The sequence below is a fragment of the Camellia sinensis genome, chromosome 2 (assembly GCF_055761805.1).
Source record: "Camellia sinensis isolate YWXY chromosome 2, ASM5576180v1, whole genome shotgun sequence".
NCBI classification, from domain to species: Eukaryota; Viridiplantae; Streptophyta; class Magnoliopsida; order Ericales; family Theaceae; genus Camellia; species Camellia sinensis.
Window position 1 is genome coordinate 103,694,709 of NC_138962.1, and position 27,270 is coordinate 103,721,978.

The following is a 27,270-nucleotide window of genomic DNA, read 5'->3' on the forward strand; positions in this document are numbered from 1 at the left end:
TGGAAAGGGTGCGATGAGGGTAAAAGGGATCATCTAGTTAAGTGGGAGGTTGTTTCTCTTCCTAGGGATAAAGGGGCATTGCTATAGGAAACATTGTTACTAGGAACATGTCCTCTTGAGTAAGTGGTTATGGAGATTTCCTGTTGAAAGAATGTCACTATGGTATTCTATCATTAAAAGCAAGTATGAAGTTCAGGCCAATGGTAGAGATTCTAATGTGGTTACTACAGGCAATTGTCGTTCTCCTTGGAAGTCGATCTCTCTTTTGTATCCACAAATGTCCAATTTCTTATCATTGAAAGTGGGGAATGGGGTGAGTATCCGATTTTCGGAGGATGTTTGGTTTAGGGGATTCCTCATTCAATTGAGCTTTTCCTCTCCTTTACAGATTGGTTTGTACTCGGGATGTTTCAATAGCATCAGTGGCATGTTCTAATGTGGCACCTATTTCTTGGAATCTTGGTTTTCGTAGGAATTTAAATGATAGGGAGGTTGGCGAGTTGGCTTCTTTGTTGTCATTGATTGATGGGGTTTCTCTTTCTTCCTCTTGTGATAGTAGGGTTTGAAATATCAATTCTTCAGGGGTCTTTTCTTGTAAATCTCTGTTCAATAAATTCATTGATGATCCCTCTGCCCCTTTGTTTCCTCTTCATAAGAAAATTTGGAAAGCGACTGTTCCTCATAAAGTGAAGTTTTCATGTGGTCCTTATCTCAAAAGGGTGTCACAGCCAATGACCTTTTCCAAATGAGAAGGTCCAATCACTTTCTTTGTCCTCAATGGTGTGATGTGCAAGAGGAACTTGGAATTGGCAGATCATCTATTTTTGGACTGCCCGGTGGCTTTTGCTTTATGGCAGCATTTGTTTGGCCTACATGATGTTTAGTGGGTTGCTCCATGGGACTGCATTCATATGCTTCGTGTTAGGTTTGAAGGGTTTGGCAGCAACAAGAGAGCCCAAACAATGTGGTCCTATATTGTGTTTGTTATTTTCTGGACTATTTGGTTGGAGAAAATGCACGAATCTTTCACAATAAAAAATCAGATGAGGAGGCTTTGTGGAATAGGGCGGGATATTCGTCTTTATTTGGCTTCATATTTGGCTTTGTGGAATTTTTGGCTTCCTTTTGAAGGAGTTTCATTTGTCTTGATTTCTAGAGATTGGGCCGCTGTTTGCCATCTCTAGTGCTAGGAGTTTAGTGAAATTTGTTTTGATTGTTCTGCCTTTTCTTTCTCTATTTGTTTGAGGGCTTCTTGTCCTCTCCTCTCATTTTTCTTTTTTAATAAAATTCTTTGTTGATGCTCAAAAAAATGTTTCTGGAAACTATCGCCACTCTGTGTTTCATTCTTCAACTATTAATTTTATTTAGGATAAATTACAGATACACCCCTTGAGATTTAAGTTAAAATACGAACTGCCTCCCATAGTTTTGAAAATTACAAATATCCCCTTGCCAAATTTTTTATTAACAAAATTAATAGAAAAAATAAAATTCTAAACTACTCTCCCATACTAAAAACAGTTAACTGACTTGATGATTTATTAATAAAAGTGGTCATTGGTTATGCAATTAGAAACTTGAAGGGGCGGGATGTAATTTCCAGAAGATAAGGGGTAATTTGTATTTTAAGCAAATCTCAGGGGGTGTATTTGTAAGTTACCCTTTATTTTTATTTAGTCCCTAAAGATATTAATTTCTACTAAAGTAGTCAAATTGAATGTTAAAACCTAATTTGATGGGCAAAAAGTCATTTTAATATTTGAACAATTTAAACCACATGACCAAACAATCATTTTTTTGTTTGCTAATTTGAAATGAGGGTTATAGAAGAAGATGGGTGTATGGTTGTAGAGTGTAAGTTGTCTAATATAGTAGTTGTATGATTTAGGCTATGTTTGGCAATAGCTAACAAAGCTACATTTTTTTGCAGAGCTTTTTTTTTTTTTTTTTTTTTTCTCTCTTCAGTATTTTTTTAAAAAAATTTGTGCCAAAACGTTTTACTTTTTAGGTTTGTCAAGTCTAAATGGATCTTAAAAGTAGGAAAAATTCCAAGAAAAGTTCACTAGAGAAAAAAACTCAAAAAAGTCAATTTTAATGTTTTTTTTTAAAGTTGCTTTTCAAGTATATCTAGTCTAGTAGGACTTAAAAGTGAACTTTTTGAATTTTTCTTTTTATAAAAGTTCACTAAAGACCAAAAAAACCAATAAAAAAAACTACTAAAAAAGCAATTGCCAAACCCACTATTAGGTTGTCCAAACTGTGAAATTATCTTTTTGCCTAGTAGATTAGCTTTTCCTCATTATTGATTTGGATAGGCCATCTCTAATTGAACCATATAAACTGAAATCAAAATTTTAGGGATTAACTAGATAAATTGATAGTTTGGGGATGAAATAGAAAAAAAAAGACAATAGTTTGGGGGATAAAACTGAAATTAACCCTGAAAAATATTTAGTAAACTGATACAAGAGGTGGTTGATATTGCAAATAATTAATCTTTGTAATTTAGTTTTCTTGAATTGCTGCAATGAAAGGAGAATTAGTTGTTGACTTGTCGTATTGTTATCTAGTTGAATAACTGTTTAAATGTAGCTGTGGAAGGGCAATGAAGTAGCAGAATGGTGAGATCACTTTGTCTATTTTTTGATGTCACATTTACGGGGTAAAGTCCGTTTTCTTTGAGGAGACAATTATATATTATTATCTTATACAAGACTACTGTAGGTACCTATACCACGCCCGACACGTGGCGAGCCCTTCGGGCACCGCATCATTGTCATCACACCCCCACATGGGAAACCTCTAAGGCACCACTGTCAATTGAGATTGCATGCCTAGCCTAAGTCGAGGCATGCACACCGTCAAGTATGGAGAGCTCCAAGACAAATGAGCTGGGCTGTCAGCTTGCCTACGCGCTCATTGAGGACCTAGACTCACTTGCATGCCCATTTGGGTTCTTACTTACCCACGCTCTCTTGGAGGCCTAAAGTTGAGCCCTTGGCTGCCTATTTAGTCCTTTGGCCAGCATATGCTTGCATAGCAGCCTAAGGCTTGCCTTAATGTCACTCATTCTACTCAACCACTTGGCTTTCTAGGCTGGGAGTTGGGCCTAGGCAACCTCGCTTGGGGACCATCGAAGGACTGTGGACTGTGGACTGGAGGCTAAGACCATGGTACCGTCAAGGTTTTGCTTGGCTATCTCCTTAGAGAGAGGCAATGTGGACCTTATATCCATGCCTCTACATGCATGATGCGTTGCCTTTGAAGATATCAGACCTATCACCCCAGATGACAGCCAAGTTTATATCAGCTTCTTGAGGTGAGGGGAGCCCGCCACCTGCCCCTAAAGTTGCTTAGGCTCCTCCAATACTAGAGGAGCTTATATAACGTATCATACATGCAACGACCACGATCATCATACAACAACACTACTATAACTACACAAACCCTCAGAGCACGTTTGGTACGATGGAATGGGCTAAAATAGGATGTCCATTCTAACTTTGCATTCCATTTCCCATGTTTGGTATGTCTTATCTAAGTGAGAATAGTCATTTCAATGGAATTGCTATTCTAACATGTGAGAATGCCCATTCCTTTCTCTAACCCAAGGAATAGCCATTCCATTCTATCATAGAATCACCATAAAACATTATCAGTTATCTACGACCACCATTCCCTTCTACTACCACTCCCTCCCACCATTGCCACCATCGTTACTACTATTGCCATCGCCACAATCACCACCACCACCACCCTATTGCCGCCACCATCACTACCACTACTACCGTTACTACATTATCACCACCACCATCGCCGCCACAACTGCATCACCACCTCCACAACCACTACCACTACCTCCACGACCACCGCCACCGCCACCCTACTACGCCATTGCTGCCACCACCACCAATACCACCATCACCACAACTACCATTGCTACAACCGCCACCTCCACAATTACTACCACCATCGTTAGAATCACTACCCTACTAGCTCCGTTTTTACCATCACCACTGCCTTTGCTGCTAGAACCATTACCTTACCACCACGTTAACAAAAAGCACACCACCGCCACCATTATCGCAATAACCACCACTCTACTACTGCTACCCACCAACACCACCATCGTCACTGCCACAACCATTACCTTCCCACTACTATCACCATTTTTACAAAACTCACACCACCATTATCATAAGAACCACCACTCTACTACCGCTACTTGCCATCATCACTGTCGCCGCCACAACCACCACCACAACCACCACAACACTAGCTTACCACCACCACCATCATAGTGACCTACCACCACCACCATCCTAATACCACTACTATCACGACCACCGATGCCGCCACCAATACCACCACTCACACCATCGCTTCACAACTATCATAATCTGTATGAATTTTTAACTTGTTTGTTACTAGCTTGTTAAAAAAAATAATAAAAATAATAAATAAATAAAATATAAAAAATATTCCATTCCATTAATTTAAAGGCATAACCAAACATGAGAATAAGAATTATCATTCTATTTCTATGTCATTCCATGTTGACAACCAAATAATGGAATGGGAATGAACATTCCATTCCATTCCATTCCCATATTGATTCCATTCCTTCGTACCAAACATGTTCTAAGTGTTCAAGTTCTCTCACTACGCTCCCCCATCTCTAAGCCTGCTTTGGTCTTCTATTTCTCCACCTCCGGTGCTCTCAAACCACTAAAGTGCTCTTCATTTTCCCAGAGGTCTGCAACCGACCACCTCTAACCTTACTTACCCACAACTACCAAGCACACAAAATGCTATTTGAAACTTCCAAGTTTTCATTGTGGTTGTATTCACCAATTTTCGCAATGACAGCTTGGTTCACAGCCTCAAGGCTCAACCTATGCACATTGATATTATACAAAAAAGATAAAAGCTCAGCCATACAACATCTAAGGCACCTTTTTATACTGTAGTTCTTCCCAATTCTATTTAATACTGCTTGACCAACATCTTATCTAATCCCAATCTTCCAACCACGTTGAGCTTTTCAATAATTTTCAACAAGGCACGATTTTATTTAACTTCTGCTTTGGTTGTAGGCAGATACTTCAGTCCTAGAAGCTTACACTTTACAAGAAGCACCTCCTGCGAAGGGGTAATAAACTTTCAAGGCCCTCTCTTAACAAGTTGTATTTGGCCGTGATTGGATAATAGAGTTGGGCCCTATTTGGGAAAAAGGATTGGGGCTAAAATAGCCTATAAAGACAAAAAAGGCTAAAATAGGCAATAAGACAAAATGTCACATCCTACACATCAATCAATCACTTTTCTCTCACAACCATATATTCAACTACTAAAAAATTCACGAATCATCACAAACACGACTTTTTTTCATCTCATAAAATAGCCAAAAAACCATAAAAGCCAACTAAAATAACCAAGTTCCCTAATGAGGCCTTAGTGGTATTTTAGCCATTATGAGGTCAATAGAGTATCATTCCAATAAACCCCCACCTTTTGAAGGGAGAAAAATAACGATCAAGCCACATATTTGCCTTCACAACAACCACATTGTATTGTTGTTTATGCTCGTCGCTTTCCATTGTCAAGAATACTTTCTCATATTATACTAGTAGACAACTTAATCAAGTTCTGTGAATAAGCAATGTGTTAAGTTTAGAGCTTGAGGCAGTGAATTCTGATTCGTAGTTTAAATACGTAATTTGTTTAAATTGCTCAAATCTTGAGGTTTAGCTGCTTCCTTTGCAATATTTCTAGGCAGTTTTAGTTGCGTTGATCTTCATTTCTTCTCATTTTCTTGCCCTGTTACTTATGTAGTTTATAGTTATCTGGGAAATTAAATTCCAAGGCTTTTGCAGTCAGCATCTTGGGCGATGGCCAAGTCATGGCTTGATGTTCAGGTGGATCTTGAACTAGCCCGCTTGCAACCAGGTGGAATGGATCAATTTAAAACTTATGAAGATGCAATTGACAGAAGTCATGGACAAGGAGACGGTGTTTCTCCATCTACAGTTGGACCAGAAAATTGGCCACTACAAGTTCTGAATCAGCAACCTTGGCATCTGTCTGCGCTTCTTCAGAAACTCCATTCAAGGTATACGTCGTCAATTTATTACGGTTTTCTAGTGGGGTATATTAGTATTTGATAATTCTATTTTTTTGCATGATTTAGCAACTCAGTACATGAAGCTATTACTCAAGAATGCAAGGAGCAGCACCAGCAAATTGAAGTAAGAGCATCTTCTTAGCAAAAGACTTCAGCATACTTGAATATTCAAATGCCACTTCTTTATACGGATTGATTTTGAACTCTAAAATAAAGTCTCACGAGCCACCTGTTCCACTATAAATAAGGGTGGTTATGACTTGCTGGAAATGATATCTTGTTGATAGTTAACTTGTTTGATGGACTGCCTAAAAGCGGATTGTTTTGCAATAATGTAAGGATCAAGCCACCTATTGCTGGTTTCAATCATCAAAGTTTATTTTAGGCTGTGTTTGGATCATAGATTTAGGTAGGGATTTGGAAACGTAAAGGGAAAAGGTACAAGTTAGTGAATTGTGAATGAAATATAGCTACATTTCACCAACATTTCCTTTTCCTTTTCCTTTTCCTTTTCCAAACTCTTACCCAAATCTATGATCCAAACACAAGCTTAAGGAATTTAACTCTGCTTTACTGGTTCTCACATCCTAAGCATGCATGAAAACTAATACATTGCACAATTACATAGTAATAACCGAAGTAGCAATATTTAGACCATTCAATATCTCTATGTAGGAACAATATTTAGCCATGTTGAGTAGTAGATTATGAGTTCCAAAGTTAATTGGATATAAAGAAACTTCACGGTCGTTGCTGACTAGGTGACCAAACATGTTACGACACATTTGATGTTCAACATGCGTGAGATAGTATGCAAATGATATCATTTAGTTGACAAATAAGGGGGGCAAACTTTTAGGTTAAAATTGTGGGGACACTACTAAATCTAAAGGTTTTAGGTTAAATACGACCAAAACAAATTATGTGGAATGCAATTTTAGCGAACTTAGAAATAAACGTAAAGATCGAGTAAAACTTGAGGAGGGGTAAGTGGTGTAACGCCCTCAAAATAAACCCATTATATATATATATATATATCATTGACATGCATTATTTAATGAAAACATTTAATTAAATCGTTCATCAGAGTATTACTAAATAAAAGCATCACATGTAACATCGAATAAAATGCCCTACAGGCTTACATCTTTCCAAGCCAACACTTGGATACAAAAATACGAGTTCTAACTCAATACAAGAAAAGCCCTAAGCTTGAATGTTTACATGTATTAATAAATAAAGACAATTAACTAAAGATAGTCTTCTTCAAAATCCAGAAGCCAAACCCTTCCAAGCTAAGTCCTTGGAGGTAGCTTATCACCTGAACCTGAAAATGATATTCCCATAAAGGGTGAGCCACAGCCCAGTAGAAATATACTAAACCACATATAAGCAATGAATAAAGCGATAGCATTCAACAGATGGTTAACCAAGATAATCAATTACTTCATTTTACAGTCTCCTGACACTATGGTCTAAGATACGTTTTACTTTCCAATTTTATCAACATGGCTCAGAACCTGGCCAAACTTACAACAGTGAATTACACATATCATATTCACATCCTTCCAATATCGATAAACAAATGAGACTCAAGCTCAAATCAAAACACTTCATACTTCCAGATTGATACACATTTTAGTGCTGTATCAATAAAACACTTCTATATAAATAAGCACACATAAAAGTGATGCTAATGGAGTCCATCCCCTATCTCCTCCCAAACAAAATCCGGTTTAGAGGTTCATCCCCTATCTTCCCCTAAACCGTGGAGTACATCCCCTATCTCCTCCCACACAAAACAATGTATGCAAATGCAATGCTCAATCAATACACGTATTTTCTGTATCAATGTAATAGTCAAAATTAATGACTTAATCAATGTGATTAGTTTCAGTTATTCCTAATCCACATGCAATGTCTACAACAATCACGACTATCCTCCACCGATAGCCCAAAAACAGTTATTTCTAAACTGAAAATAACTATGTCAACAATTCAATAAACAAATGATTCAAATTATCCAACTACGCCATTTAACCAATGAATTCCCCAATTCCATGAATTTAACCATCTTTTCCCGATTCCATGAATTAATTATACAAATTAATTTAATAGTACAACTAGGGTTTTTCCCAAAAATCTACCAAAGTATCCCCAACATATCAAAATACCAAAGCTTAGAACAAAACCTATAAAATGGAGTAGGAAATCCCTACCTCGAAGAAATAACCCCAAAAGAGAAGATGGAGATGAATGCCCAAACTCCAAAGTGCTCCAAACTACCAACAATTCAGATTAAATGGAAGCCCTCGACCCACTCTATCTTTTTAATGAAGGATCTAGGGTAGAAACACACCCTAAGTGGATCAAATCTAAGAGAGAAGGTGAGTAGGGAGAGAGAGAAGTCGAACCTAGGGTTTAGAACCAAAAAGAATAAGAAAAAGACTGATCAAATCCCGCTGCTGCGAATATATACTGGACAGGCTCGCTCGAGCGAAGACTTGGTCGCTCGAGCGACCAGACACAAAGAAAATACGCTCGAGCCAAGGAAGCCTTGCTCGAGCCAACAACTCAAAAGCTCGCTCGAGCGAAAGAAAGCTCGATCGAGCGAAGAACTCAAACCCTCAGGTCTGCAACAAGACACACGCTCGAGCGAAGGAACTATTGCTCGAGCGAAGAACGAACTAACTCGCTCGAGCGAAGAAAAGCTCGCTCGAGCCAAGAATGCACAGCTACAGGTCCAAATCAGACACAACCTCTCGCTCGAGCGAACAACTCCTTGCTCGAGCGAAGAACCAAAAACCTGGACAGCAACACTTGGTTTCTAAACCCAACCAACCTGAAACAAACCTGCCCAACACATCCTATAATTCCAAAAGAGAAAATAAAGGACAACAACAACAATTATACAACGACAGAATCTACGGAACCTAAGTCCGGATACAATAATCAAATGGGAAAAGACCGGGGTCGCTATAAGTGGTACCCAAGAGTGGTCAATTTCTGATGTTTTGAGTCAATTATTCATAAAGATTGAGGAAAATGTGGCTCATAGAAAGAATTAGAGTTGGTTGGATTGCTACAACTTATAAGGCATTTTGAGAAAAAATGAATTTTGCTCGATGTCCGACTCAAATTCAAATAAATTTTGAGATTCTCAACCATTGCCGACAGTAGGATTGGTGAAACCATTTGTAATGTGATCAGATTGGACGGGTTGGGTGATTCGGCGTTTTGAACACCCCTAAGTTAAAAGTGGCACCATCTCATGATAAAATGGAAGAAGGCCGTTTGCGATGGTATGACTATGAAGCACAGTCCCACATTGCATGGGTATGAAACTAGTGTGCATTATATAAGCATGTGCAACCTGGACCAACATGTGCACATGTAAGGAGGACTCATTTGATCCACATTGAGTGGTAAAAGAAGTAAAAGGCCCAGGAGGAGGAGGAGATGGATTGAGATGATAAGAAAAGAGATAATTGATTTGGAATTATTTGAGGATATGACTTAAAATATTGCCAGCTAAGGGAAATGACCATATATCCAACCACATGTAATAGGGAAAAAGTTTGTTTAGGTGAGTTGAGTAATTGGGTGCAGAAAGAACACAATTCTAACATGTGTTATTTGGTCTTGTCATTTATGAGGTGTTTTGTACTCTGTTGCTTAATATAATTCAGCTCCCTCTTTGGATGAGAAAAAGCAAAGGGTTTACAATATTTTGGTGATGAACCTATTGCTAGCAACTCATTAGTATCATATTGCCTTTACAATACTTTGCTGATTATTTGTTTAGCACAGCAGGTCTATTGTGCATTCATTGGATTACTTGTGTATCTCCTTTCTCACCTTTGTATGTATTTCCATGTAGAATGGAAGAATTTCACGCCTTATCTTACTTTTGGCAGTTTTTTATTTTTTATTTAAAAAAAAAAACCTAATGTAGGTCCCTATACACCATGTCATGAATCATGACATCCGTGTAACCTGTTGATGAATTACATATATTTTTCTACTGCTTGTGTGTATTGTGTTGGGACACAAGGCTTACTTCGGTTTGGTTCTTGTGTATATTGTTCCAAGAAACAAGTTTGGAGCACCACTATTTGTTTTATTGTTTTTCTCTTCCTGACTTCTCTTTTTTCAAAGTCCTTGCATTGTATGTTTGCTTGCTCTGTTTAATTTTAATAAAAACAAAGTATCTATGCTTGGTCATTTTTGCTTTCCTACTATGGAAAGAATTTTTTGCTTTTCTGTATACATAAGCAAATGTGGCAATTGTTTTAGTTTCCTTGGTTTGAATATGTCATTGGCCAGTCTTCTCTTACTGAACATTGATGTCCAGATGAATCTTATGATGGGGGATATACCGCATCTGCTAGACGTTATGTGGTCATGGATATCACCATCCGAAGATGGGGAAAACGTCTTCAGGTGATTTTTTACTTTTTATCTGCATTTAAAGTTAACCTTTGTTGTCTTTTAGATGTTCATGTGCCTATAACTTGTTATGGTCCCTCCAATTTGTGGCCACCTTTTATATTAGTTCTATTCTTTTTGTGATTAATGAAATAGATATAAAATCCAAGCGTCATTCACAGCTTTGTGTTGATCTATTTGAAAGCTAGACCATGATAGGTGGCTGAAATATACTGCCAAATGCTTAAAAGGAAAACATCTTAAAATAACTCTGTTGATGTTTCTTACAGGCATTCCAAGTAGCATTCTGTTTCACTATGGGCCATGTTTGGAAATTTTTCTTCCATTTAAAAAAAATAAATAAATGAAAGTGAAAAGAACATACCGTGCACATGCATGCATGCATCCGTGTTTGCTTAAACACTATTTGTTATTATAAACATTCATCCACCTGAGCATGGGATACACATGTCATTGAGCTGGCTGTGCTTTTTGCTTTCTCTCAGGCCTCATGGTGATCCTCAGATGATTCGTTTTGGTGCACACTTGGTTCTTGTGCTTAGATACTTACTTGTGGAACAAATGAAGGGTGCTTTCAAAGAGAAGATCATGACTGTTGGTGACCTCATTTTTCATATGTAAGCGTTTCTGAGCCGTGCTTATTAATCATTCATTCTTACAAATCAATAGATTGTCATACCTAAAATAATTGTCACAGTGGAGTTATCTTTTTAACATGGTTAGAGTTGGACAATAGTGTTTTACATAAAAAAACAAAGCCCAATTAGTACACATTAATGTGTTTGGGAGGAGAAAGATTAGGTACACACCTAACTTTTGGCATAGTGTTCAAAGTGGTTGCCCCGTGACTTGAACCCGTAACCTCAAGGTTATTAGGTCAAGGTTTTACCATTGAACCAATGGTCACCCCTGGACAATAGTATTTTACATGTGTCTATTATTTTTATTTGTGCCTTTTGTTTTGTTGTTTGTCCTCAGAGTTATCAAGGTAGAGAGTCCAGCTATGTCATGTTCATTTGCAATTATCATTTGAAAGAACATATAAAGATGATACAGTAGAACAATTCGTCTTCATATTCGTTTTTGATAAGTAAGATAGTTGCACGGGTGGCAGGAGAAAGCACTCTAACAAGTAACAACTGATGGTAATTATTTATTAAAAATGAAAGAGTTACAGTTTTAAAGCATAGAATCAAGTTGGTTTCTTTAGAGAGAGTAACTGTATTAAAGCTAATTAGCGTTATCGAACACAAGTTACAACTGACATGTGACGTATTGTATAGAAAACCAAATCTCAATTGTTGTAATGGATTTCAGTTAGAAATTTTCTGGTCTGTATTTGCTTTTTGGTTTGTAAGACCTTGGTCTTTAGATTCTATAATTTGTACCAGTAATTTTCTTCTTGTCCATTGTATAAAGGACATGATGGCATCGATGTGGTCAAGTTGATTCATTTGAGAATCTCTTGGATAAGACTTGGCTTCATACCCCTGAAATGTGTGCCATCCGTAGATAGGATGGCTTACTTGCCTTGTGAAGAATGACGAAGGTTATGTTTTTTTTCCATTATATGATTTGGTAATATGTTAAACAAAGTCAGATACAATTGTCTACATTAGCTTGGTATTGCCATGCATTGGGAGACATTATGTGCAACCATTAACTGGGAAATGCAATTTCTAATTTTCCAGGTATGCGATATTTCTATTTTCAAAGCACCATGAAGAGTTGGTTGGCATCTATGCTTCTCAACTTGCACATCATCGTTGCATTGACCTCTTTGTGCACATGATGGAGTTAAGGCTGAACAGCAGGTGTTTTTTCAAGGCAGAACTGAAATTTGTTTCATCTTTTTAATAGTTTTGGAAAAATGCTATCCAAACTAACAAATCACAAATTTTTCTTGCTAACTGTACAATAATGAAACTTTGGAAACTGGACTCACTTCATTGATATAAGAGTTAAAAAGTTTGTATGATTTGTTTTGTGTATAGCATTACTCATTCTTTTGTTCTCCAACTTGTTCATTCCTTTTCCTTTATGTTTGATTTATTTAGTCTTTTTTTTTTTTTGCATATTTTTTTGGCTGGGCTGGAGTTGATGCTTCTTTAGGCTTGTGCACAATTTACAGGTGCCTCAATTGTGATTCACTATTTATTATTGGGGGAATCACCGAACAGTGGGACAGGAAAAAAAAAATTTACACAAAATGGAGGGGTGCAACTCCCCAGTGTTTGAGTTGCAGCCCATCAGAAAATCAGTTGCACCCTCCCATGTTTTGTTAATTTTTTTTTTTTTTTTAGTCCTACACCCTGTATTGTAATTCACCCTAAAATAAAACTGAAGACGGCCATATAGTTGGAGGTGGTAATTTCAATCCAGGATTGAGTATTTTTTACAGATATGTTACTGAAAGAAGAGAATTTCTAGAAAATACTATAGTTCGGAAGAAAACAGTATTGGTCTTTGTAATGGTCCTATGTCCTCTCTATATATTAACAAAATGGGAAATTTATTATTTTTTTTTTTTGTGTGTGCATACGGTTAGATATTTTTTTGTTTCTAAACATGCTCATTATGTTTGTATTGTATAAATGTACACTATTTTGCAAACATAATGAGCATGTTTATTCTGTGAATGCAGTGATAATGTTACTGTGCCCAGGTTTTCTCAGCTAAACTATGTTAGCAAGATTATCCGTGTTGTCATTAAGGAGGTGTATGGTTGTTTCTTTTGAAAAGAGGAGCCTTGGCTTCTTTATTTCGTTGGCCTATGGGTACTGTACTGTGAACAGTTTCATAGCTGTTCTCTTTGTTCATGCTGTAAAATATCCCACTAGCTGTGTGATAAACATGCTTCTAATTTCCCTTTTCAACAAATTGTGTGTAGAACTGGGTGGGAAAATGCTTTGCTACCAACTATCCTGGATACACAGAAAGATTATAAGATTCTTAAATATGAAGTTGTGAGTTTGTTTTTAATGTGGTAACATGTTGCTTTTTCTTTGGCCAGTGTGCATGTCAAATATAAAATCTTTGTTTCTGCTATTGAGTACTTACCATTTTCTCCTAGAGATGATTCGAAAGGCAGTTTCAAAGAAATTGTTGAGAGGTTTTTATCTATTTCCTTGACCTTAGTTTTATTATTTGAGACAGGGTGAATTGAATAGTATTATTTTTATAACTGGGGAGTTCATTTACAACCTACTCTGACAGGGTTCTGTCAAGATCTCGGGAAATCAAAGCTGGAAAATATGATAAATCATCTGATATTGCTGAGCAACATCAGTTGCAGAGTCTTCAAAAGGCTATGGTTGTACAATGGCTCTGCTTTACACCTCCCTCCACTATTAATGATGCTCAGGCTTGTAGTGCCAAACTTCTCCTCCGAGCACTGTTACACAGGTATATATATATATTTGTACTTCTATTTGTATTTGGTCCCATAAAAATTGCAACAGGTCTCTTCTATTTACACGGACAGTTTTCCACACGCACAAAAATCGGAAAAGTGGGAGGATTATCTCAAATGTTAGAGAGGTCAATCAATATATATCTACCAACTCAAGTCTGTAGGTATTAGGTATCAGGTATCAGAGGTGGTGATGCAGAGTATAAGAGGCTCAAGGAAGGCTAAATTCAAAGAATCGATGATATTTAGACATTGGCATGATTTCAAAAAGAAAGTCATAGGAATTTTATATAATTATGTTTATAGTATTATTAGAGTCTAATTTTATGATTATTTTTTTTTTGTTTTCTAGTCTTTTTAAGTCAAAGGTATTTTAGTAGTTTCAAATTTGTTGACATGGGCTGCAGCGGTTGCCCATGAGTTGTCTTATGGGTCTAGTTATTTAATTGGTTTTTATTTATACTTTTTATTTGGTCTTAAGTTGGTTTTGGAAGTCAAAAATAGTTTTAGTAGTTTTTTTTTTTATTCTAGTTGGTTTAGGAAGTCTCCTAGTTCTATATAAAGCCATCTAATGCTTATAATTTAATGGAATCGATATATTGAAAATATTTCAATGCTTTGAAGCTTTCTTATGGACTGTGAAAGCTCCAAACTCCATTAGGGTTTGATAATAACTAAGAAAGCTTTCTTAGTCCCAATAATAACCAAGGGATTTTAGGATTGATTCCTAAACCTATCTTCTTCTTCTCACATACCCTAGTTATTAATATTGGGTTACTATTCACAGCCCTCAAAAAGTGCACTTTTCAACCTCAAAGCCCTATCCATTCACCCCCAAATCAACTTTAATCCCTTCTTATACCTATTAGCTCTTAATTTAACTGTTAAAGCTTAAATTACTCACTGTTTAGGTCATCATAGGAGTTGCATGGGTAGGTATGATATCTTGGGAGGTGTATCAAGGCATGTAACAGGCGAGAGTGAAAGGTCAATGTCCCCTCTCATTAAGCCTAGTCAAGGTGGAGTTATTTTCTTAGGGTGGCCAGTTATCCTTGACAAACCCTTGATCCTAGCCTCCAATCTATAATCCTTAAATGATCTCGAGTAGTGAATGCCTAGGGAGACATAGGGAGTGCATAAGGGAGACATAGGCAAGCTGAGGACCAGGTTATGTTGATTGAGTCGAGATAGTCATTCTCGAGTGTTCCTAGAAAGAATGAGGTACAAAGAACAATGGGAAACATAGGCTCTAGGCAAGTTGGGTGCTCTAGAGCCATGGTGTTATTGAATAGGTTATGGCTAAGCAGTGAACTCGGCTTTGCCACATATGCTCCCAACCATGCATTGTGCTCTTCATACTTTGACTCAATTCACTTTGGAGTGCTTGCCTGTTAGGGCAGCACCTGCTTTAGTGAGCTAAGCATCCATACTTGGTGTGTATACTTAAGCTAGGCATACAACCTCAATTTGTCTTGTGAGGACATCGTCGGGTCTCCGAGCTTTGTCATGTAGAGGCATGGTGATAATATCGTGGTGCTCGTAGGGCTCACCACATGTCGGGGCGGTATAAGTACTCACAGCGTCAAAATCCTTTTGTGGTATTGCTTGACCAAAATTTCAAGTCCCATAATCGATGACTAGTGGAATTGTGAGTCTTCTTTTGTCCCCTGTACGCATGCTATATTAACTGCAAGTGTTCACGAGTTGAGTCGGGTCGGGTTTACCCTTAATCCGCCGGCCGAACCGAACCATCAGGTGAAGAAATCAATCACCCCGTTATTGATCGATATACTGTTCAAAATCAACCGAATCATAGACCTCGGTTTAATAGTCAGTTCAATCAATTTTGAAGATCCAGCAAAGGTAGAGAAAGAGTAGAAAAAAATTTATAAAAAATGAAATTCAAATTTCAAAACAATACACCTTAAAACTTATATATATATATATATATATGCACATATTTACAGATCTGTGCAAGAGAGAGTGGAGGAAGAAAATGAGGAGGGAAAAGAGAGAGAGAGAGAGAGAGAATCGCAACCGCATCTGCAACCACCATGACCGCCAATGCTTGCCGTCTCGATCACCCTTGTCTGCCACTGTCACTGTCACTGTCACCACCACCATTAAAGAGGGGAGGAAGATTGAAGATGGGAGGGAAAAGAGAGAAAAGCAGAGATGAGAGAGGGAGAGTGAGAGGTAGAATATTTCTTAAGACTCCATGGAGAGAAGAAAAAACAGAGTGTGAGTGACCTATAGAGTGAAGAGAGACTGAGAGATAGAGAGTCTTCTTAGTTTTCTAGAAAAGACTTAGGGTTTATGAAAGTGAAAAACATTGAATGGCTATGAAGAAAAATAGGAGAAAGTGAGAGATAGTGAGAGATAGAAAGTATCTTTGTTTTTTGGGAAAGTCTTTGGGTTTATGAGAGAAAGATATTGAATGGTTATGAGAAAGTGTAACAGTCTGTCATAGAGAACGCAGACTGGCACAAGTGTACTTCCAAGGCCACCAGTATAAAATGCTATATAATTATATTTATTTGGTCAGGTGTGTATTTTTTGTATCCCTTTCCGACCGCAAACTGGTGAAATAATATATTAGAAAACCGGAGCCAATCATTCACTTGCTCAAAATTGTCTCTAACATCATGAGGCAGTCTGTGTCGGACGATTTATGCGGGTTAGTAGGTATAATGAACAACCCTACTATTAACCCAAACATCCCATCCTTAATAATAACTTCTACACCTAGGTATTTCTCAACTCGTTTTCAACTTGCCAGTGTAATGGATGCTAATCTTTTTTTTCAACTTGCCAGTGTGCGATCTGCCTTTTACCTTTTGGAATGATCAGGTTTTCCAGATCATAGGAGAAATGTGGTGGTTTGTTGGAAGTTGATCGAAGAACCATAGCTTTGGATAATCTTTTTGAGGCTAGGTTGAAAGTCAGAGGCTTCGACTCTGGTTTTCTACCGGCGTTCATGGAGGTGAAGGTGGAAGGACGATCGTCAATGGTTTGTCTGAAATCTTTGTCCAAGACAGTGCGCCGCCAAGTGGAAACGTGGCCAAAGGTTTTTCGACCAGCACCTTCAAGCGATCCCATCGCCGATGACATGGAAGCTGATGGGTCAGGGAGGACACGTGGAAGCTTGGTTAGGGGAAGTCGAAGGGGCGAAGGAGTTGAAGGGTCTGGGGACAGATTCGGTGATGTAGTGGAGGTAGGGGGAAGACCAAGAGATAGGGGGATCAAAATGATATTGAATGGGCCACAGATGGAACATGATGGGCCGAGTAAAATTTTGGGTTCAAGTGATTTACTACATGTGGGCCAGGAGTTTAATTATCAAAAGCCCATTTCTGTTTTTCCAAGGGATGGGCCATTTTCTAAACAATACAAGGAATATAATGGTGGGCCTAATAGAAGTGACGAGCTCAATTCAAATGAATTGGGCCCAGTGGGTTATATGAATGGGGCTCATATCTTGGAGGAGGGAATTAGGGCTAAGTCTCAACCATTGGGAGCTGAAGTTCGACCTGATTTGATCGAAGACGAAGGACAACCACTTGGAGCGAGAGAGATCCAATGACGGCTGTCGTTTGGCACGAAAGGAGGTGTCGATGGCGAAGGTGATGGGTATTTACAGAGGGACAGTCAGGATTGACTAACGCAGGAGGAGATTCAGCTTGGTTTAGCTGATAGGGTGGACGACTCTGTTGAAGGAGAGCAGAGACTAGCGGCGGAAGTGGATGAATGGGTCGATGAAAGAATCGAAGAAGAGAATGATGCTGAATTGTTGAGTCAAAAGGTGGATGAAGGGTGTTTCGAGCCTACTGAAGTGTTGCAAGCCTTGAATATTTATGGGTCTGGGTCTGAGAAGAGTTCAGAGTATGAATCTGGTTCAGGTTGTGAAGAAGAAGATCAAGAAGAATCTGATCTCGAGCTTATTAATCTTTTTACTGAGAAGGACAATGTTGAGGAGGACGAAACTGAGAATGGCATTATCAAGGAGGATGAAATTGAGGTCTCCGAAACAATGGATCATGTCAGTGACTCTGTTCATCATGACTATACAGAACTGTCATCACAGAGGGGTCACATTGTTATTCCTGACTCTTTCTCTTAGGGATGGGATAGGGGTATCTCAGTGTCTTGGTCTCAAGTGTTCTGTTAGGGGAAGGGATGATAGAGGAGTCACTCCAGATATCTCGGGAGCCATGAGGGATGTTCCTATCACTAACCCTGTATCCTATAATGCAAATATAAATGCAGGCCAAGTAAATGACGCTCAAGAGGGAGCTTCTGTAATGAATTTGCACAGAAGAGGCTGTGTTTTTAGTAGTTTGAGGGATAGTGAGGTAGAGACAGAGCGTTGGTTGATGGAGTTGAGCAAGTATGCGTCATGTCCAATTGAGGAGAATGAAGTACCCCATTTCAAGCATTTGCTTCAAGTTATGGGGCTGCCCCTAGTAAGTTTAAATGGTAAAGGGTGATGGTAGTGGAGTGGATAATAGTGTCACTAGAGGAGAGAGTACTAGATGAGGAGGGGTTTCGGTTAGAAAGGGGGCCAGGGAGTTAAGGAATTTGGTGAGTACAATTAATTACGACAGAAGGCATGTGGAGGTTAGGGGTGACAATGATTATCAATGAAGATTGTTAGTTGGAATGTGAGGGGTTTGGGATCCCGAAAGAAAAGGGGGATCGTTAGGGGTTTTTTGAGGACACATCAACCTGACATAGTCATTTTTCAAGAAACTAAAGTAGAGGCTTGTGATAAGATTTTTATTAAAAGTATTTGGGGAACTAGACATAAAAGGTGGGCTTTTGTACCGTCAGTGGGAAGGTCAGGAGGTATTTTAAGTATTTGGGATGAGAGGGTTGTGTCGGAGTCTGAATCAGTAGTCGGGGAGTTTTCACTATCAATTAGGTTTAGGAATCTAGATCTCAGTGAGTGGTGGCTGTCGGGGGTATATGGTCCAAATGGCCCTTCTAGGAGAAAGGATTGGTGGGATGAGTTATTTGGTTTATTTGGGTTATGCTCTCCTAATTGATGTTTAGGGGGGGATTTTAATGTGGTTAGGAAGGTTTCGGAAAAGCTTAATGGAAACAGAATCAATAGGAGTATGAGAGATTTTGATGGTTTTATTAGAGGGTGCGAGTTGGTTGACCCTCCTCTATTTAATGCTAGGTTCACATGGTCTAATTTAAGGGAAAGGCGGGTATGTTGTCGATTGGATAGATTTTTATTTTCTTTGGGGTGGGAAGGGGTTTTTCCCAATGTTAGGCAGGAGGCATTACCAAGATTGGTATCTGATCACTGTCCAATGGTGTTTGAGAGTTGTCCTTTTAGGTGGGGTCCGGCTCCATTTAGATTTGAGAGTATGTGGTTGGAACATCATTCATTTAAAGAGGCCTTTGAGGAGTGGTGGAATTCTGCTACTTGTCAGGGGTGGGAGGGTTATAGATTCATGAGAAAGTTGAAAGTGATTAAAGAGAATGTGAAACAGTGGAATAGGGAGGTTTTCGGGAACTTGGAATCAACTAAATGTCAGGTTTTACGCAGGATTGAGGAGATAGATACTTTGGAGATGCAAGGGAGTGAGATTGAGGCCTTGAGGGGAGAGAGGAGGGAGTTAGGTTTGAAATTGGAAGAGTTGAATCTTAGGGAGCAGATTATTTGGGCACAAAAAGCAAAGGTGAATTGGCTAAAGGAAGGGGATGTTAGTTCAAAATTTTTTCATAGAATTGCGGATGGGAAAAGGAAGAAGAAACTCATTAAGCGATTGGAAGTAAGGCCAGGTGCAGTGGTGGATAGAGGAGCAAATAGTTCGGGGGATTTTTTTATTTTTATTCTAATTTGTTTTCGGCGGATGATATTGTTAGGCTTGGGATAGACGGGCTTGAGTGGCAGCCTATTGATCAGGAAATTGCGATGTGGTTAGAGCGACCTTTTGAGGAAAACAAGATTAGGGAAGCAGTTTTTGAGTGTGAAAGGGATAAGGCTCCGGGTCCAGACGGATTTTCCATGGTCGTTTTTTCAAGACTGCTGGGAGGTGGTGAAGGAGGATTTGGTAAGAGTTTTCATGGAGTTTTACGAGACAGGGGTGGCTAATTTATGTACAAATGCCACTTTTATCTGTTTGATTCCTAAGAGGTAGGGAGCCATTAGAATGGGAGAATTTAGACCCATTAGTTTGATTACATCACTCTACAAGATTTTGGGTAAGATATTGTCAAAAAGGCTGAGATGTTCCGTAGGGGACACAATTTCTCAGACACATGGGGCTTTTGTGCAAGGTAGACAGATTCTAGATGTGGTTCTGGTGGCAAACGAGGTGGTAGAGGAGTGTCGGAAGTCGGGAAAGGTAGGCATTGTGTTCAAGGCAGATTTTGAGAAAGCGTATAATCATGTAGATTGGCGTTTTTTAGATTTCGTGATGAATAAGAAACGGTACGGTGTGAGATGGAGATCTTGGATTAGGGGTTGTTTGGGGTCTTGTAATATGTCGGTGATAGTTAATGGTAAGCCAGGGAAGTGTTTTAAGGCCTCACAAGGGTTGAGACAAGGAGACCCTTTATGGTAGTGGATGTGTTAGGTAGGATGATTGACAGAGCTAAAGAGGTAGGCCTGTTCGAAGGCTTACAAGTTGGTAGAGATAGAATTAGTGTGTCACATTTGCAATTTGCGGATGACACTATTTTCTTCTCTACGGGGGACGAGTGCCAAGTGGCAAACCTTTTTTCTGTGGTAAGGCTCTTTGGGGTGATTTCAGGGCTTAAGGTTAACCTAGAAAAGAGTAGGGTGGCGGGTATTAATGCCGATCCTAGACTGATTCAAAGTGTGGCCGATTTGCTTGGTTGCGCAATTGAGACTTTTCCTATGAAGTATTTAGGCCTCCCACTGGGAGGTAACCCAAGAGGTGACAGTTTTTGGAATCCAGTGGTAGAAAGGATAGGTAAGAGGTTAGAAGGGTGGAGTAGGGCCTTATTGTCCCGTGGGAGTAGGTACACTTTGGTTCAGACAGTGCTGAGTGGGATTCCTATTTATTTCTTGTCTTTGTTCAAGATTCCGGTCAAGGTAGCAAAAACCATAGAAAAGCTAATGAGAGATTTTCTGTAGGAAGGGAAGGATGAAGGAAGGAAGGATCATTTGGTGAAATGGAAAACGGTGTCATTACCAAAGGAGAAGGGGGGCTTGGCAGTTGGTAATATACTGGCTAGAAATATGGCTTTATTGGGCAAGTGGTTATGGAGATTCCCAATTGAGCGTGATTCATTATGGCATGCAGTTATCAAAAGTAAATATGGGTTGCATGTTAATGGTAGGGACTCTCGGGTGGTTTCTAGGGGTAATAGGCGTGCTCCGTGGAAGTCTATCTCTCATATTTATCCAATTTGGTCCCAATTCATTTCTGTGAGGGTGGGTAAGGGGGACACGGTAAGATTTTGGGAAGATGTTTGGGTGGGTTCTTTGTCCTTTGCTGAATCCTATCCGCTTCTGTATAGAGTTTCTCAATCTCATAATTGTTTTGTTTCGTCCGTGGCTGTTTCTTCGCTGGCTCCTTGTTCGTGGAATTTTAATTTTTCCCGTCATCTTCATGATAGGGAAGTTCCCGAGTTGATATCTTTATTGTCAAGGCTTGAAAATGTTTCTTTGTCTCCAATTTTAGAGGATCGATGGTTTTGGAATATTCATTCGTTAGGATCTTTTACTTGCAAATCCTTTCTGGATAAAATCATTGATATTCCGCATGTACCTCAGTTTTTGTTTCACAAAAAGATTTGGAAGGCATGTGCTCCTCTTAAGGTGAAAGTTTTCATGTGGATCTTGGTGCATGGGGGCACTTTGACAAATGATTCATTGCAAAAGAGAAGACCTTCATGGTATCTTAATCCTCAATGGTGCATAATGTGTTGCAAAAGTGGAGAATCTTTGGATCATCTTTTTTTGTATTGTTCGGTGGCAGGGCTTTTGTGGAATAGGGCATTTGGTTTGGACAATGTAGATTGGGTGGCTCCTAAAGGAGTTGCTCAAATACTATTATTTGATTTTCAAGTTTTTGGAAGGTCAAAAAGGGCTAAAGTTCTTTGGAGTTGTGTAGTCTTTGCAATCTCCTCGGTCATTTGGCTGGAGAGGAATGGGCGTATTTTCGAAGGAGGAAATAGTGATATAGATTATTTATGGGACAGAGTGAGATACTTGGCATCTTTTTGGACTTTGGCGAGTCCTGTGTTCCGCAGGATCCCTTTGTTTTTGATTGCTTCAGATTGGGTGTCGGTTTGCTTTGAATAATATGTAGTTGGTGGTCTTTTGGTTTTGTTTGTCTTCTTTGGATGTATTTTTTCTTTTTCCTTGTTGAGGATGCCTCATCCTCTCTTTCTTTTTGGCCTTGTGCCTTAATAAAAATTTTCTTTTCTGTTGCTGATCAAAAAAAAAAAAAAAAAAAAAAACATTGCCAACTTCTCAATAACCATGTTTGGAATTGATGGTATTTGAAATGTTTTGGTTGTAGTTTTCTCTATAGTGGATCCATTATTATCTATAAAGGAATTTCATGATTTTATATGTCAAGACTGTAGGTTTTATGAGAAATTTGTATATTCAATTGTATATATAGTTACATCAAAACCTCAGTATATGTAACCCGTTACCTAAAACTAAAGAGGAAATACAAAGATTACATGATCACAATCATACCTAGTATAACATAATTACAATCGTGCCTAAATCAAGCCTACTATATACAATCAGAACTATGCCTAATATAGAATATATACAATATATTCTCACAAAGACATTTCAATAGCAGCTTTAAACTAAAGGCCTTGCAATATGTGAAAGAAAATTCTTTGGTTGGAAAAATATTTTATATGTGAAACACCTGGCAACAACTCTAGAAAGTGAAGTTTGTAAAGGCAGATCCTTCTATGAGGCTTTGAATCCCCTTGAAATGTAGAAAAATTGTCTCATGAAGACTCATTCTAATACAAACAGTAAAGAAAAAGTCAAAAAAGAATAGCCCCCTTCCACAACTTGATGTCAGGCATATATTGTGACCGGAAAATGTTTCTTGAGAAAATGGTTCGACATAAAGGAAAGGAAAATAAAATAGAAATAATTTGTTTTCTCGTTATTTATTCAGTTTAAAAGAAAATTTATGTAAAAAAATAATTTCAACTTTTCCGTGATGCTGAATCCTGTACTTTTTATAGGAAAGGATTTGAGGAAAACTAGTTCCTTAAAGAAAATAGTTATGCTGGAACCTACATTTTCTTGTAACAACTGAACACGTGTACATGACAATAAAAGAAAATGATTTTCCTTTCCTTTCCTTTCCTTTCCTTTCCTTTCCTGTCCTGTCTTGTCCTGTCACTTGAAGCAGCCTAGGCGTTCTTGAGTCTTCAGAGGATGTGTCCATTAGAGTGGAATTTTTATTTTTTTTTCCCCTCCTATTGGTGCTTTGTTGGCTGCAACTGGAAGTTGAGTTCAAAAATAAAACACCTTGCTCAAAAAGAGGCTTTTCTGCATACCTCCAGATTCAACTTGGAAACAAGTGGTCCATAAGCCCATGTACTCACGTAATTATTGAAGCTTTAAATGAATTGTAAATACTTCAGAATGATCCCTACCATTTATTTTTGTTTATATGCTTAATTGCACTCTTAAGAAGCATGAACATGGACACAGGGTACGGTGATCTCAAAAAATGCAACACGGACCCGGTGGTGACACAACAATAAAATATTTTTTCATATATTTTTATTTGCTATGTAGATTAATATTACATCTACAAACAATCAAAATTAACAAAATCTAACACTAATTCTTTGAAAAAAAAAAAAAAGAACTTTTAAATTAACACTTATCATTTATGTCTTCTTTTTTTTTTCTTTTTTTTTTATAGATGATCTATTAATTATTTAAATCTAAGAAAAAAAAGAATAAACATCCAGTGTTTTAAAAGGCGCGCTTAGGCGCGCGCCTAAGCGCGAGGCGCAATGAGGTGCAGCCATGCGCTTTGAACAGATCGAGGCGAGGCGCAACATGCGAGGCGCAACTTAGGCGCTGAGGCGAGGGATTTTTTTGAGGCGCAAGGCGTGGGCTTCATGGGCTTTACCCATTTTTCTACTCCAATTGTTGATTAAGTTCTTTTTTTGTGGACATACCCACAGGGATTCAAAACTATTCAATATAAAATGACCAAATGTAGTCAAAAGAGAGCAAAAAGTGATAAAAAATTGAATGTTATTCTTTATATCTTTTGTTGGATATTATATTTCTAATTTTTAGAAAATTGAATGTTATGTTCAGAAATTATCGAAAATGGTTATGATTTTTTAAATATTATATATATATATATTTGTTATGTTGAAAAATTTGCCTATTTTATAATTTTGCTTTTCTTCTACTACTTGAGATTCGCTTTGGTGAGGCACGCGCTTCGCCTCGCGCCTCGTGCTTAGGCTATAGCAGACCGTATCGCCTCGGTGCGCCTAGAGCCTTTTAGAACACTGTAAACATCCAACATTCACCAAAAGCACTTGTTTTGAAAATAAATAAGGGGACACGCCGTGTGTCCTATATGTGTCCCCGAAGTGGTGCCACGTGTCCCCTAAAAATGAATTAATTAAATAAGGGGACACGACATGTGGCATGTCCTATACGTGTCCCCACAATGCCTGCGTGTCCAATACGGCTATGACACTCGTTTTGAAGTGTCGATGCTTCATAGATTGCACTAACATAATCAATGTGAATGGCTCTACCAAATTATGGATAAATGTGGGTTATCAAGTGTGAGTATGAAGGTTTGGGCATGAAGATAGTCACTTTGTTGAAAAATTACAAAAGGTTTTGTTTGTACCTACGCCAAATGTGAGGTTTGTTCCTAGTTTGATTTGTTCCCCATATTGGAGAAATCAACACTAGGTAATTTCCTTCTCACCCATATAGTTATGTTTAAATTTGACTTTCTCCTAATACTTTCAATAGGTCGAACCAACACTACCTAATTGGCTTTGGCCTCACCTGGTTATAAATTTCTTTACCCATCTGATGTCTACCAAGTTACAGGAGTGTATTTAGTACAAGGGTAATGGAACTTAGATGAATACAAATATGAGTCATTTTCCCCGTGTCTTGAATTGTGGGGTTTTCCATATCATACATTTGGTTCTAGTACTGACATTCGATACTTGTATACATGTCCACAAATCATGTAAAAAATGTTTTTTTTCAGTGAATGATGAGAGCTTAGTGATTTTTATTTTTATTTTTGTTCTTTACATGATTTAAAATTGGAAGCAATTACATTTGTGATATTGTCTTTAATGCTAGTGCTTCTGGGTTCTGAACTATGTTACCTGGGACATGGATCGTTCCAGTACGTGGAACGGGAACGAGAACGGGCACGTGGTATGCCACATGCTCTAAAATGTGGTATGATAGGGGTAGACTTGCATATATTGTACTTAAAAATTTAAGGTACTTCTAAAATAATTTTTTTAAAACTATTAGACATCCAATAAATGTAATATTTTCTATTAGCATTATGACCCATTTTTTTTTGTTGATATTTTTGTCTTGTCAAAACTTAACTCACCTTAGATTTTAGTTCATTATATTTGATATTTTTCCTCCTAAGGTAACATTTAAGGAAATATATTGAAAAAAACTTTTGGAATCGCTTTGGATCACTAAATTTATCATTTTGGAACGGAAGTGTACCATGTTTTGGAACGTGCATACCGATACGTAATTTGTTAGGGTATTAGCGTTTTCTGGTAACCCAGGTTTTGAACATGTTTTTCTTGTTCCTTTGATTAAGCTCTACCATCTATTTGTTATAGCGATCCCGGGTTTACCCTTGTTGTATAGTGATTCGGACATGTGTCCGTGGATGTTGGTAGTTGATTATTATCTTGTTTACATCCTTTTTACTACGTATTTGAGTTATAGGATGTGTTGGGCGGATTTGTTTCAAGTTGGTTGAGTTTAGAAACCAAAACTAGTTGCCCAGATTTTGGCCTGTACGCTCGAGCGGGGGTATTGGCGCTCGAGCGGAGATTACACCCTTTCAGTATTTTCCTGTGCAGCGTTGTACGCTCGAGCGTAGGGTTGGGAGCTCGAGCGGGGGTCTGGCTCTGCAAAAGTGCTGAGCGAGTGCATTCTGCGCTCGAGCGGGAGGTTGGCCGCTCGAGCGGAAGTCTGTGAGTGGCCGCTCGAGCGGGGTGTTTTACGCTCGAGCGGAGACCTGGGTTTAAAGTCCCGAAATTGTGACTTTTCAAATCACTTTTTCACTTTCTCTTCTCTCTCTTACTTTTCCTAAATCACCATTGTTGAGCCTCTCACTCTAGACTCTACCTTCTCTCTAGGTTTTGATCTAGTAGGAGTGATTTACTCACCTTTGGCCTTTACAAAAAGGTTGTTGATCGTCGAGGGCTTCGTTTTAATCTGAAAATCTCGGGTTTTGGAGCACGTTGGGTTTTGTCGTCTTCTCCTTTGGGACTCCGAATTTGAGGTAGGGATAACCTACTCCTCTCTATGGGTTTTGTCTTTAAATTTTGGTATTTTGAGATGTTGGGCTTGGTTTGGTAATTTTGTGAAAGTTTGGGGCTTTTGTGCAATTATACAAAAGTTGGGGTTTCATTCATAATAAACCTAGATGCATGTTTGGCATGAAAAAAAATGGAATGATTGTTGAATCATTGATGAAAATGGGACCTAAGGGTTGAAATGGTAATTATGGAAACTGGCCTAATTACATTGTTTAATTGATTGGGATAATTAATTGGTGAGAAATGAGGAAATGAAATGTTGATTGAATATCCATTTGTGCATTTATTTTCTGTTTTAGAAATAACTGCTTTGGGCTATCGGTGGAGGATAGTCGAGATTGTTGTAGACAATGCATGATGATTAGGTAAACGGAAACTAATCAATGGAATGTGTCATGGAACTTGACGGTTGATAGAATACATTAATTGTATGTATTGTGTGATTGTATATAGAACCAATGTGTTTATATACGTTATGTGTAGAGGAGGAGATAGGGGATGTACTCCGCGGTTTAGGGGAAGATAGGGGATGTACCTCTAAACCGGATAGGTATTGGGAGGAGATAGGGGATGAACTCCGTAGACAGAGCTCATATGCTTGTCTAGAGAAGTGAAGATAGAGCTCATATGCTTATCTTTGTGAAGTGTGGATACAGCTTGTATGCTTATCTGTGGATATTGTTGATATACATATCTGTTGTAGAGTGTGGATACAGCTTGTATGCTTATCTGT

The 27,270-nt window shown here is 38.3% G+C and overlaps 1 protein-coding gene across 1 annotated transcript in view; it reads left to right on the forward strand.

The window, feature by feature from the left end:
* LOC114317660 (nuclear pore complex protein NUP107) overlaps window positions 1-27,270 on the forward strand; it is a 53,450-nt gene that overhangs the window by 18,907 nt on the left and 7,273 nt on the right. Inside the window, 7 exon segments of the mRNA XM_082915330.1 lie at window positions 5,877-6,112; window positions 6,191-6,248; window positions 10,479-10,567; window positions 11,059-11,190; window positions 12,265-12,387; window positions 13,587-13,685; window positions 13,790-13,978. Of these exon segments, the coding sequence (XP_082771456.1) occupies window positions 5,877-6,112; window positions 6,191-6,248; window positions 10,479-10,567; window positions 11,059-11,190; window positions 12,265-12,387; window positions 13,587-13,685; window positions 13,790-13,978 (926 nt within the window).